This window comes from Coffea eugenioides, chromosome 8 (genome assembly GCF_003713205.1).
Source record: "Coffea eugenioides isolate CCC68of chromosome 8, Ceug_1.0, whole genome shotgun sequence".
NCBI classification, from domain to species: domain Eukaryota; kingdom Viridiplantae; phylum Streptophyta; class Magnoliopsida; order Gentianales; family Rubiaceae; genus Coffea; species Coffea eugenioides.
In genome coordinates, this window is record NC_040042.1 from 31272680 (window position 1) to 31286898 (window position 14219).

At 40.9% G+C, this 14219-nt stretch overlaps 2 protein-coding genes across 3 annotated transcripts; both read left to right on the top strand.

Annotated features, from left to right (window-relative positions):
• The first annotated feature begins 5167 nt into the window (after positions 1-5167).
• Positions 5168-8325, top strand: LOC113779856. 2 transcript variants are annotated; one of them, XM_027325604.1, is made up of 6 exons: positions 5168-5235; positions 6328-6469; positions 6561-6722; positions 6938-7060; positions 7220-7363; positions 7742-8325. In XM_027325604.1, exons 2-6 carry the CDS (start codon positions 6350-6352, stop codon positions 8186-8188), a joined length of 996 nt encoding a protein of 331 aa, XP_027181405.1. In that variant the 5' UTR covers positions 5168-5235; positions 6328-6349; the 3' UTR covers positions 8189-8325. The 2 variants fall into 2 exon arrangements, with proteins under 2 accessions (XP_027181405.1, XP_027181404.1); XM_027325603.1 differs by having other exon boundaries at positions 5190-5311.
• Positions 8326-8394: 69 nt separating this feature from the next.
• Positions 8395-12209, top strand: LOC113780529 (2-methylene-furan-3-one reductase-like). The gene is made up of 5 exons (XM_027326325.1): positions 8395-8423; positions 8870-9404; positions 10098-10421; positions 10901-11060; positions 11734-12209. Exons 1-5 carry the CDS (start codon positions 8395-8397, stop codon positions 11997-11999), a joined length of 1314 nt encoding a protein of 437 aa, XP_027182126.1. The 3' UTR covers positions 12000-12209.
• Positions 12210-14219: the final 2010 nt, after the last annotated feature.

Sequence of the window (14219 nt, forward strand, 5' to 3'; positions counted from 1 at the left end):
GCGCGAACTGGAGTCCCTTTTGCTCGAACTGCCCTGTCCGAGCTGACAGGTCACCGTGTCCGAACACTTGAAACCCGCGAATTAGCCCCACTACACTAGCCCCTCTTTGAGTCTAGAGTCAATGAAAGATCGCATAAGTCTGGACCAAATTTTGAGACAATGGGTCAGTTCAGTGTGGGACCCACGATTCCACGATTGCTGCCTTTGCTCGAGTTCGCTTGTGCAACCATCACTTCAATCATCACGTCCCTTCATAATGACAGTTACCAACCCAATCGTCGCGCAGTACAGCAGTGCCGAACGAACCTCTACCAATACTTCTTTGTTCAGCGTGCCGAACGAAGTGGAGGCCTGTTTGGAAAGGGCGTCGGCTCTTTTGTTCAGACTTCGAGGGACCTGTTCGAGCATGAACTGTCTGAACAAACTTCTCAGTTCATGCGTCTTGCGACATATTTCTTCAGCGGCCCTTCTTTGATCTCGTATTTTCCCAACACTTGGTTCACTATCAGTTGCGAGTGACTATGGACCTTTAGTGATTCAGCCCCCAATTTCCGGGCTGCTTCCATTCCCGTGATCAGAGTCTCATAGTCAGACTTGTTGTTGGAGGTTCTGAAGCCGAACCTCAGGGCGTAAGCCAGCTCTTCTCCGGTGGGGCTGATTAGGAGGAGCCCTGCTCCACATCCTTCTTTGCTTGAAACTCCGTCGACATACAATGTCCAGATCGGGATGGCCTGTTCGATAGCCTCCTTAGTCTCAGCGGCCTGGGCTGGTCCAGCGGCCTTCCCAATTTGTTTGGCTTCAACTCGCACAAGAGCTTCTCCAGCTTGTTTGACCTCAGCTCGTGCAAGAGCTTCTCCGGTTTGGGTGGCCTCAACTCGCGTAGGAGCCTCTTTGGCCTGTTTCACCTCGGCTCGTGTAAGAGTTTCTCTGGCCTACGTGGCCTTGGCTTGCGTAGGAGCTTCTTCAGCCTGTGCGACCTCAGCTCGTGTAGGAGCTTCTCCGGCCTGTTTGACCTCAACTCGTGCAAGAGTTTCTCCGGTCTGGGTGGCCTCAGCTGGAGCAAGAGCCTCTCCGGCCTGTTCGACCTCGGCTCGTGCAAGGGTTTCTCCGGCCTGTGTGGTCTCAACTCGCGTAGGAGCCTCTTTGACCTGTTTGGCCTCGGCTAACTCAACGCCAACCTCTTCTGCCTGTGGGGCCTCGACCGACTTGGTGCCAGCTTCTTTGGCCTGTTCGGCCTCAACTCGCACAGGAGTCTCTCTAGCCTATTTGGTCTCAACTCGCGCAGGAGCCTCTTTGACCTGTTTGGCCTCGACTAACTCAACGCCAGCCTCTCCGGCCTGTGAGGCCTCGGCCGACTTGGTGCCAGTTTCTCCGGCCTGGTCAGCCTCGGCCGGCTTCGCGAAGGCCTCTCTGGCCTGTTCGGCCTCGGCTTCTCTGGCCTGTTTGGCCTCGGCCTCTTTGGCGTTAGATTGTCCCATTGTCTGTTCTACCCCCTATAACCCAAAGGACACTCCTTCCGCTATGAAGTCAGCCAGTGCCTGAGCCTTGATGGACGTCCGAAACTGGTAAGTCAGGTTATGCTCAGACAGTTTCACGATCCACTTGACCATTCTCCCTGACATGTCCGGTGATGCGACTGTCGAGAGCACGATTTGAATTGAGCAGTCCCGGGCAGCGCGAACCGAACTGGTACTCGCGAGGTGAGCGAACTGACCTGCAAAAGGAACGAACTACAGGGTTTGCACTGTCTGGTTAAACTATAGTTATAGGGCTCTTGGTAGTAGTTTTCTCATAAGATTATGAGCCCTATTAGAGATGCACTTCTCCTTGGATTATGTCTGCTGGCCCCGAAAGGTTCGGGAATTTCGGCCCACTAAGCCTATCCAGTTGGGAGACAGTGGCTTTGTCCGAACTGGCCCTTGTAAAGCCCGAGCTGACTTGCACGAACTGACATGGCCCCTGTCCGAACTGACATATGGAGTTAGCGAATTGGCTCCTCTACAGCTGGAGACCGAACTGAGGAGTCGGCAGGTCATTACTCAATTGGATGCCGAACAGAGGAATTCTACTCCCTTTGCTCAGAGGCCGAACAAAATAAGTTCTACCCTCTCTGTTTTGAGGCCAAATGGAAAAAGTTATATTATTTCCGTTTTGATTTTGAGGCCAAACAAAGAAGTTTTATCATCTTCGTTTTGAGGCCGAACAGAGAAGTTCTACCATCTCTGGCCTCGTAGTTTCTCCTGCTTACTCTTCAGGCGATTAGCTTCCACTGCATTAGCCTCCTCATGATCTTGGTCCAGTATCTCCCGAACTGACTTGGGAGGTCTCTCGACGAACTCGGTGTACAACTTCTGCTTATGCAATCCATTGATGAAAGCCGCCATGATGACTTTATCGTCCCGGTCTCGGACCTGAAGGGATTCGTTGTTGAATTGCACCATGTAGTCGCGCAGCGACTCCTCGGGCTTTTGGTGGATCGTAATTAGATGAGTAGTGCTCTTGGAATAAGCTCGCGATGAAACGAACTGAGTTGAAAACAGTCGCGCGAGCTGGCTGAAGGACCGAATTGACCTGAGGGGTAGTCCCTGGAACCACTGACGTGCCTTCCCCTCTAGGAACATTAGGAAAGTTTTACACCTAACAGCATCAACGGCCGTTGGTAGGCGCATTTGCATAATAAACGCGGTGGCATCGTAAGATTTCATGCTTGGTATTTTGAATTTCGCGGGCAGCGGGTAGTCCTTAATGTCTGGCAGGAAGAGAGAGGCGGTATATCTATCCACCTCCGGATCTAACAATAGATCCAGTTCGTCCTGTACTTGGTACTCCTCTTTTCTCGAAGAGAGCTCCCTCCGAGGGAACCCCTGGAAGGGCTCCGGGTGCTCTATTCGGGAGTTCCTATGGGAGGGCTCCAGAACCTCGATCTGTTCGCGCATGAGCTCCTTCCGCGGCCGTTTCGGCCGGGGGTTAGGACTTCCCGTTCTAGATTCCGACGGCCCGGTTCCATCCGTTTTCTGTGCCTTGGGCTTCTGGCCACGATGATCTTCGGACCGATATTTGAGGTCGTTCATAATTGCTTCGAAAGTAGGCAGATTCGCCGCCACCGTTTGCACTAGCTGTTCTGGAGGGATCTGCGAGAGCTCAGCCCCCTTGTTCCCCGGAATTGGATCTTTATGGGGGTGTTGAGGGTCACTTCGCTCGTTCCTCCTAGATCCACCAGCGTTCCTCTGAGATCTAGTTCTCGGCATATTTTCGCGAGAGAAGAATTTCGTTTCCACAGATAGCGCCAATTGATGCGACTGCCGAGAGCACCATCCGAACTGAGCAGCTGCGGGGGAGTGAACTGCTGGTGAGTGAGCTGCGAGGTGAGCGAACTGACCCGCGCTGAGCTAACTAGCGAGGTGAGTGAACTGACCTAGAAAAGGAACGAACGGCGGGGCTAGTTCCCCGGTGAAGCTCCGACGGTCAAGTTAGTAAGAGCTATGAGAGAGCAACAGTATAAAGTACTGTGGAAGGCGTACCTTGTGTTGTCTTGTAGTGCTGTATCTATCGGGCTCTTGATAGTAGTTTCCTTATAGGAGTAGGAGTCCAGTTAGGGAGGGAGTCTTTCTAGGGCTCCATCGGCTAGCTCCGAAAGGTTCAGGAGCCACAGCCCACTAGGCCCATCCAATTGGGAGGCAATGGTCATGCGCGAACTGGCGTCCCTTTTGCCCGAACTGGCCTGTCCGAGATGACAGGTCACTGTGTCCGAACACGTGAAACCCGCGAATTAGCCCCACTACACAATCTTATACAGCTGACAATGATTTTTCCTCCTTTTCGTATTAAAAAAAAGGCTTCTTTTTTTTTCAAGCATAAACAATTTGCTTTATAAGAAGGCATCGGTACCAGGCACACAAATATACAAGTAAAGAATAAAATTCAGTCTAAAAGAGGAATTACACAAGTTTGCTTTCACCTTCTTGTTTGAAGTCGTCTGTGTATGACAGGCCCTGTTCTCGGTTTCCTCCATGTTGTAATGATTTTCTTTATCCAAAAAAAAGGGACAAAATTACATGAAAACAAAAAATAAATCAAAAAAAATTACACGATTAAGATAACAGAACAATCAAAACGGTTTTCATTGAATCAATCTAATGTACCATGATTCTACGAATTCTCAATAACTCGATCAAAGTTTCGATATTCCTAGGTAAACTTTTGGGCTACGAAGAGGAACTCATGTACTAGTACTTAAATCAAGACAAGATAGTAGGCATGGGAGTGGTCATAACAGCGGACATGGTTTGGATTTGATTTACTAAATTCAGACCGAGATCGAGACCCAGACCCAAACCACCTAAATTAAATTTAACTTTGATCGTATCCGTCCAATACAGAATGAACTCAAATAGTCTAAAACAGAAGAACATACCTAAACGGCCTCTCCGTAGAATATTTGGCAATTTTACCGACCAAATTTCTGAACGATTTCGGAATCCATAATTGGAAATTGAGAAATTCTTAAAATTCATATAGTTCGAATCAGGTAAGAGAGCGACATTGGGGTTTTAAATTCGAAAAGTTAGGGTTTTGAATTCAATAAATAAAATGAGTACTCTTATACACAGTGTTCGAATAGGATAATAATACGTAGTACTATAACAATATTAATATATTATTATTCTATAGTTTTCACATTGTATTCAATTCAATGTGGTATACTATATTATGTCGGTTTTCTTTTTGTTTAAATTCAGAAGTTAAGAATGTTGTATTCAAAAAATAAAATAAATAATGCTATATATATAATAATAATAATAAATATAATATTACATAATATAATATAGATTTTTCTATTGTATAGTTTTAAATTACGTTCAACATGATAGATATCATACAATATTATGTAAATTTTATATGTCCAAAAAGAAGAAAAACAGTCTCTGAGATTAGTGCCACTGGCTATTTGGTCCAATGGTCATCACCTTAATGGTGATGCTGGAGGTCAGGGTTCAACCCTCGCCTTCCACAAAAATTTGTCATAACATGTGGCTGGTTTTAATTGACCAGAGTCTCTGAGATTAGTGCTCAATTACTGAAAACCTTACAGCTGGACGCACGTGATAGTTTGCACCACGTGCTTCAGTAGGAGCACCAAGAAAAAGGGTGCCCAAACCGTCCAGAAGCTGAATTCAGAAACAGAGCAAACGGCAAGTTGTCTGCGTCTCTCATCGGCTGAATCTGTATATAGTGGTATCATTTTTGTCTGAGCTAATTCTCTCGTGTTCAAAGATTTTCTGCGTTGCGTCGGCTGAATCCATAGATAGTGGTATCATTTTTGTCTGAGCTAATTCTCTCTTTCATTTGTTCAACTTCTCTCCAATAAAATGCAAATACGCGCTGAACTAAACTCTATGGGCTTCAATATTAGTTGATATTACTGTATGTATGTTCTGATTCTTTACTTTCCAGGGGTCGTGGAGTAACTACGAAAGATCTTTTGTCTATGTCTATTATGTCGGGTGATTGGTAATTAAGCTATGTTCACATTATATGGCCTTAAAATTGATTCCTTGGACATAATTGAGGTGGCATTATGGTGTTTTATCTAGTCAATACATCGCTTAGTTCTTAATTTTTCTTGAATCTTGAGTCTCTTGACTAAGGCAGTACTTATACCTAGTCCTACTGTAAAGTTCTACTGAGCAATTTACAAAATAATGGTTGTTTTTCTTTAGATTGATGTTTAATGAGAATGTTCATAGTAAACTAAAAGCTAATAAAACTGTCCCCTTTCCAAAAAAACAAGGAATATCTCAAGCAGAATAAGAAACATATAGACCAGATTATGGCATTAATTGTTATGAAAGTATAGGAACTTGGAAGATCTGGAGCAATCTTTGAAGGACTAGGTTATCCGCAGTTTCTCAATTCGTGTCCAGTTGGTTTCATAGGCACCAGATTAGTGCAACTGCAGTAGATTTCTATCTGTTTATGCCAACGGGAAATTCTGGAAGCATTTCTTGTACGTGTTTGATTAAAGTTCCCATTTAGTTTGGAAGGAAACAATTGGAAAAGCTTAAGTTAACGTTAGAAATCCACTACTTTGTCCAAGATTAGTATTCCAAAATGGGATGTCTGGAAGATGAAAGGATTTGTCTTTTGCAATTGTTTCTTGTTGATGTGAGCTTTCATGGGTCAAGCTAGTTGCTAAACCATGTATTCATACCTCGAAGCCTCTATGGGCACTGAACGTCTACCTGTGCCTGATATTTTGCAAGATTGGTAATCCTGGTAAATGTCTGTTGAAAATGTGACGATTTGTTTGTCGTTGACTAATTGTAGACCAATGTGGCCTTGATGGGTGATGCTGAAATGCCTCTTTAATATCTTGAAGTCTAATAGACCAAAACATCTGACTATGCTTGGTTCAGAATTTCATGCCTTTCTAGTGAACTTCCCTAAGCAAGTGCAAAAGTATCTGAAGGTCAGTTATCTGTCTCAAAAGACTTCAAAATTGGTAAGTTGACGCTTTTTTCATTGATGAGTGAAAACAATAGTACGATCTTATGCTACAGTTAAATTCTAAGACATCAAAGGAAGATGACAGAACCACAAGCTCAGCCAGCACTGATAGCAATGACAAAGATTCATCAATTGCCGCAAAAGTCAATTTGGAGAAGCAGTTGCAAGCTTGGAAAGAGAATCCAATTTGGGTTAATTCTACCCCAGAAATAAAGGTACGGAAGAGCAAACTGTAAATACGAATACAACACACTTAGTTCAAATCAAATTTTGAGAAAATTAACGCAGCCCAGACTGCATAAAACTCTTCATTGCCCTCTGTGTAAATATTGAAGAGTTACTTATATGTGATTCTGAGTGTGATAGTTGATACTTATTTCTACTTTGATGAAGTCTATTAAGGTTTAATTTCAGCACCAAATTCATGCAGGTTAGTGTTCCTAAAGGTTCTCTTTGCAATTTGAATGTGAAAGTAAATATTGGGCTGCCTCCAGATGCTGTATATGACATTATCATTGATCCGGATAACAGAAGGGTCTTCAAGAACATTAAGGTGGGATTGTCTATTTTGCTGTTCGGTCACTGTGTTTCTTTCTGATTATCTACCACCTGTATCCTGAATTTAGTGTATATCTGGATTTTAAAAGTTTCAGTGGAGAACTCTTCCTCAAAATTTTTTCTGCTACTAAAGTTTGGACTGTGTCTGTACCAGGAAGTCATATCAAGGAGGGTATTAGTTGATGAAGGTCTAAGGCAGGTGGTTGAATTGGAGCAAGCTGCGCTGTGGAGGTTTCTCTGGTGGTCGGGAACCATTTCTGTTCATGTATTAGTGGATCAGAACAGAGAAGATCACTCGGTAAGGACATTTTAGGAGCTGATTGGATTATTTCTTCTGAATTTCAAGTGGAAGCAATCATTTACTGTCCTTCGGCAATTAAAAATTGCAATGGAATTTAGAATTCATGATGATCAAGTAAGTCAATAATGTGCATAAAAAGTGAGAGACTAAATTTTTGCCTTACCCGAACTAATTATGTTTGAGATGCAGAATGCCTGCAATGTAATCTTACAAAAATTTTTGAAGCCGTTGATTATGCAGTTTATTAAGGGCAGATGACTGTTGCTGTGTTAGCATTCACATGTTAAACTAAGCTTGTCTCCTTTTTAGTACTTTGTTGCCTTAGAATACTATTTTCATTTTCTTGTATCTGCTTGTTCCCTTCAAAATGACTAGATGAAGTTCAAGCAAATCAAAACAGGGTTCATGAAAAGATTCGAAGGTCACTGGAAAGTGGAACCTATACTGGTGGACGAACAATTATGCCATTCCGTCAGACCTAAAACTCTGGAGGAATATGGTTCATGCACTAAAGGCAAAGGAAGGATTGCATCAGAAGTGAGCTTGGATCAGCTTATACAACCAGCTATTGTCCCTCCTCCCCCTTTTTCTTGGTATCTTAGAGGAATCACGGCAAAGACCACGGAGATGATCATAAATGATTTGGTTGCTGAAGCTGCCAGGATTAAAGGATTCTGCACAACTGAATTTTCTCAAGTTCCACTTGGGTCATCTGAGGGAAGTTTTGATGAAGGCATGCCATCATCTGACATTAAAGAAAGATGGGCTTTAAGAAGGAGAAATGCAAAGCATTCTCGTAGAAGGCTTTCAGATGGGAGTTGATAAATTGGTCAGGGTTGTTCAGGAATCTTAATGTCTTCGATAGCGTTTGCAATTTTTTGTACTTTTCTTTCTCAAGACTTCCTGTATTATTTGGTTATCTGGTTTCAATAAAGCAAATGTTGTCTTTTGAGAATTAATTTTTTTTTTGTTTTCAAGAAATGTATTTTTGTAAATAATATGCGATTTTTATTCTAGGTTTCTCGAACATGATTTCCCCCACCTGGGGATCCATACTGTGAGTAACATTACTAGGGTCTTTTGCCCTGAAGAATGTTTCCAGCATGTGATGATAGTTCACAAATATTTTTAGTAGAACAAAATCTCAATCAGTTCGTGGAGAGATAGAGATATGAAGGGAAAATGAGTTAAAATGCTAATAAACTTTCTGGAAGTGCCAAAAATTAAAGCGTAAAGAAACAAATCAACAATACGGAAATCCAAATGACTAAGAAAAAAGTTCGACTTAGCGTTATCTTTTGGATTATGATGTTCAAATAAAGTTTTCTTTGGCCTAAAACTTGCAAATTTGATCAATCTAAGAAAGCATCCAGTCATTTACGCATGGAGATGGCATAAGAAGATAGACCTATAACCCGAGAACTTTCTAGTTTCTTGTGGCCCCGAATGGGAAAATTGGAAGCCACCAAATCCAAAGATTTTAATAGATTGACATCTGTCCAGGGAGCTCGCAGTCTCTGGTGGCAAACTTAAGCGTCTCTCTTTCTACGACGTGGCAAAAGAGATAAGCAGGGCTAACAACTGTTTGGAAGAAGAGATTTATCTCATGGAAACTCTCCTCTCCTCCACAACTCTTCAACTCAAACCCACACCTCTTCATCTTCAACCTTTCAATTCTTTTTTTCCCAAAGAAACCCTTTTGAGTTCTTCTGTATTCGAACTAAAATATAGCAGAAAATCAAAACTTGGTGTTCATAAAGGCACATTGTCTCAAGGGCCAGGTTTTAAAGTCTTTGCTAGTTCCCAGGCTGCACCTGCATCAGCTGAAGTTTCAACAAGCTCTTCAATACCCCCTTCAATGAAGGCTTGGGTTTATAGTGAATATGGAGGAGTTGAAGTTTTGAAGTTTGATGACAATGTTGCAGTGCCTGAAATTAAGGATGATCAAGTCCTGATTAAGGTCGCTGCAGCTGCTTTAAACCCTATTGATTTCAAGAGGAGACTTGGCAAATTCAAGGCCACTGATTCACCTCTTCCAGTAATTTACTCTCTTTTTCTAATCACATACTTAGCTTGTAATACAATTTTATTCAGTCTATCTAAGTTACATTTGGGGTAGAGTAATATTAGTCCTTAGTTTCTTCAAGAATAATTTGTCTAGGTAGTCTGTTATAGGCAACAAAATTCTATTGGTATTTTACTCGAATTGAGCCAATGTATGATAAAAATGGTACGGACAGGTCGGCAGATTTTGTTAATATCGGGTAACTGCCAAGTTGGAATAAATATTTCATCCCCTTAAAAATGGAGGCTTTATTAGTGTAGCCATGATCACTTCCCAGCAAGTTTGTAGATATGTGTAATCCTGAGGAAGAGGAAGGACCGCTATGGAAGGACTTATCTGGTAGGAAATTTTGAGCATTTTTTTTTATTTTTGATACAAGTACTAAATATGCGCATTATCTTTAGTTTTTTGGGTTTTTTTTCTTTTGGAGGTTGGGGGTGGGTTGGGGTGTTGGGATTCTAGCTTAAATTCTTGACGTTGGAGAAGAAGTGATATGGGAGACGTCTTGTTTCCTTGGTTTTAAGTTGAAAGCCTGATGCATGTCACCCGATACAGAGATATTGGCGTTGCATGCAAATGTAAAAGAGTTTATGACTCTGCTTGTGCTTTTTTAATAAGAAATTCTAACACGTCTCCATGATTACTTGTGTTTTTGGGGCTATCTAGACCGTTCCAGGTTATGATGTTGCTGGTGTGGTAGTTAAAGTGGGTAGCCAAGTAAAGGGCCTTAAAGGAGGAGATGAAGTATACGGGGATATCAATGAGAAACCATTAGAAGGACCTAAACAGTTTGGGTCACTGGCAGAATATACTGCTGTGGAGGAGAAGCTATTGGCTCTGAAACCCAAGGGCATTGATTTCGTTCAGGCTGCGGCTCTTCCTCTTGCAATAGAAACAGCCTATGAAGGCCTGGAAAGGGCTGGATTTTCTGCTGGCAAATCCATCCTTGTTTTAGGAGGTGCTGGTGGTGTTGGATCCTTCGTTATTCAGGTGCATGACTAAAGTTTAATGACCTACCTTTACATTTCGTTGAATTTTATGAAATGCTACTTAAACATATTGCTGCATATGCGGAAGCATTTCTGGCTTCTAGTTTATTCAGCGAGTTACAATGATGACATCTTCTCTCAACGCTACCTTTATGCACTGGGTGCTTTATACGTCAGAGGTGACTAGATAATAATCCTTCCATTCCCTTTTAAGAGCCAAGAATCAAATCCACTCCTTTGTTATATAGCTTCATAGTTATTTCAGTTCGTGCAAATATCAAAGCTGATACTTCACATCTGTTAGGCAGTTATATATGTGCAGATGACTAACAACAACAACAACAAAAAAGAGGGTTCCAAGGATGCATTCACTGCACTACTGCAGTGGCTAGATATTAAACGACCAGACAAAGGAATTCGGTGTTATTTCACTGTCTTTTGCTAAATAACATAACCTTTCCTTGTCTTTGTGTGAGGCAGCTGGCAAAACATGTCTTTGGTGCTTCGAAAGTAGCAGCTACTTCTAGCACTGGAAAATTGGAATTGCTTAGAAGCCTGGGTGCTGATTTGGCAATTGACTATACCAAGGAGAACTTTGAAGACCTACCAGAGAAATTCGACGTGGTTTATGATGCAGTTGGTAAGGAGCCATCTAAATGCTTACATTAGAATATCTCTAATCCTCGTAAGTATTAACAGTAACCTGAGTGAATCGAACTAACTACTAATAGATAAAAAAGAATGTCATTGTCACGGAATATGTTTCATGGACAAAACAGCATTTCGGGATGAATTGGAATTGTAACATCACGAGCACATTAAATCCTGAAAGTGGACAATAAACAATTGTGGAATGTTCGACAATTCCTTCCATAACCAACGCAACTCCCCTAGACCACCAGAAGGATTGCCGCTCCTTATCAATGAACTGTATGTAGTATGCATGTTTAGGGAACCACATATAGTAATGAGTCTATGGAGACCATTTAGAGCATGTGAGTGAGAATCCTGAAGAGGTCTAACTATACAGAATCGCATGCTAGAAAACTGTATCAAACAGTCAATGAAGATTGTGCTTTTAAGCAAAATCTATATCTGAAGATAAACTTCATAGAGACTCTGCAAGAAAAACTTGATGCTTCAAAATGATCTGGCCTTTTTTTTTTTCCTTGTGTAATCTCCAAAGCTTAAGACTTTGAGTGTGATAATCATCAGATGCTGTCGATGGCTGTCGGTTCTTCTAATTGCTGCAGATATTTGAAATGATAAAGTAGAATTTGTAACTCGAATATTATTCTGCGAAAAACTTACAGGGCAGGGTGAGAAGGCAGCAAAGGCAGTGAAGGAAGGGGGCAATGTGGTGTTCCTAACTGGTGCCGTCGTGCCTCCGGGCTTCAGATTTGTGGTGACGTCTAATGGTGGAACTTTGACAAAACTCAATGCATTCCTTGAGAGTGGACAAGTGAAACCAGTAGTGGATCCCAAAGGACCATTCGCGTTTTCAAAGGTTGTTGAAGCTTTCTCTTACCTTGAAACAAACCGAGCTACAGGAAAGGTAGTCATACATCCAATTCCATGAGACGAATACCCAGGCTGTTGATGGCATGACATCTATAGTTATAGTCTGGTAAGGACCAAAAGCTCCTTGATTATATATATATATAAATATTTATGGCGCAGGTAATGGTGATTTAGTTAGATGCTAGTTGTATCTTGCGACCTTTTTCAACGTCGGTAACTCGTTCTTTAGCATGCTAGAGAAAATAATCCAAAAGGAAAAAAAAAAAAACAATAGTAAATGAAAATGAATACATGGATGGATAAGAAGAGAACCCCATGCAAATTTTATAATTGCTTGCTGACGAGAAGAAGAGAGGTGTATCAATTTTAAAATCATAATCATAAGTTTCATTTATTTCAATCGAATTTAAAGTAATTATGATTAAAGTAGGAGGAAATTACAAACCATGTCCTCAAAAGACATACTAGTATACAATAGCAGCTTAGAAACTTTTATTCTTGTCGCAAAGGGAGAGAAGCTAAGCTGCACAAGGGTTGATGACAACCCTAAACCACATCACCCCTGCAATTAATGTGGTTACTTAGTAAAATGACAATCCTAATATGAATTTAATCAATGTGAATTTGTAAGGGACGTAAAAATACACTTTTAAAAGTGAGGGACGAAAAAAGTCATTTTATAAAATGTAAAAAATGTGAGGGACGTTTTGAACAATTTTTCCTATATTATTGTAAATTCAAGATCCCATAACTCAAAACATCCTTAACGAAGTGCCCGCCTTGTAGTGCTAGCGTTCTCTGCCCCAAAAAGAAAAAAACAGAGAAAGAAAATCAAGATTTTTCGTCATTCAACAGCGATATACAGCCCAAAATAGAGCCTGAAGCTCTACTATTTTCAAAATATGAAGAATTGTTTTCCCCTGTGGTAATGATTTGGTGGTACTCATCTCTCGTTTTATTGGTTTGGTAAAGAAATAACGATGGATGAATACCTCATTCATTCCTCCAACTCCAAGATAGATTATCTATCAGAGTAGGTTTAATCCCTCAGAAACAGCACATAGAGCCGGGTTTGATTCCTTAAAAACAATCAAATGACTACTACATGGTAGAAAGACTGACCCAAGTGGCGAGTCCCCAAGTACAACATCCGTACCGGAATGTCCATGAGTGCTTTGGTCCCTCCACAATGGCTATGTCCGATGACCAGAATTTCTCTACCTGACAAAATTGGTACCTTTTGATTTAGAGCCCACGACACAACGAATGTAAATCCTAAAGCGCGCACAACATGATTTGGAATGATTTATTCATTTATTTACCTGAGTCCAGGAATGCCATGTAATATATAGTATGACATATTATTATCTCTTTACGTCAGTCAAATTGGACAAAAGAGCGCCAGATCAATGGTCAATTGTGTTTGGGAAAAAAAAAAAAATGGTCAATTGTGATGATTCACAAGTTGCCTCAGCAGGGGTAGCTGCGTTGGCTTCGTACTACAAGTACGTTACAAATCAGACATGCAAAGCGGAAAATCATAAAATAGTTAGTAGTAATATTTTTCATAGCCGTCATTGAGTAATTCCTTGCGTCAACTTTTGACCATCAAACAATTTTTTATCACAAATTGACCATTAAACTAACTAATCAGTACAATCATAGTCATTTTGTGGATTTTGGCTCACAATCTACCAAAAAATCAGAATGCTTAGGGGTATTTTTATCTACCAATATGTGTTAATTATATTGGATGAATTTTGGAGTTGGTGAAAATATCACATGCGCTAATCTTGAAGAACCGCAAGAAATAGGATCCGATACATTTAATACTAGAGCTGTTTTGCTGGAACTTAATGGAGTACGGGTATAGGGTCGAGTTAGTGGTTATTTTTATTTAAAAATAAAATAATTTTCTAACTACTCAAATATTGTCAATTTGGAAAGTTAAAAGAATTAATTGTATAATAAAAAAGTAAACAAGTTTATTTAAAAATATATTTAGTTATCAAATAAAAATTAAGTAAATGGTAAAGTTTTTTTAAATGAAGATTCTATGTATAAATGCTGTTAAATGCGTACATACACTTTGTTTTAAAAATAAATACCCACAATTATTTTGAAAAATCAGATTAGCTGAACAATTTTCAGTTGAACCGGTAGGTTAAATGAATTTGATCGGTCAAACTAGAGACCCCCTGGCTTGATGCTTGATCATTGGGCCGACCAGTACAATTTGCACCCAGAGGCTTCCTTTGATTCCAATTCCCAAGATACC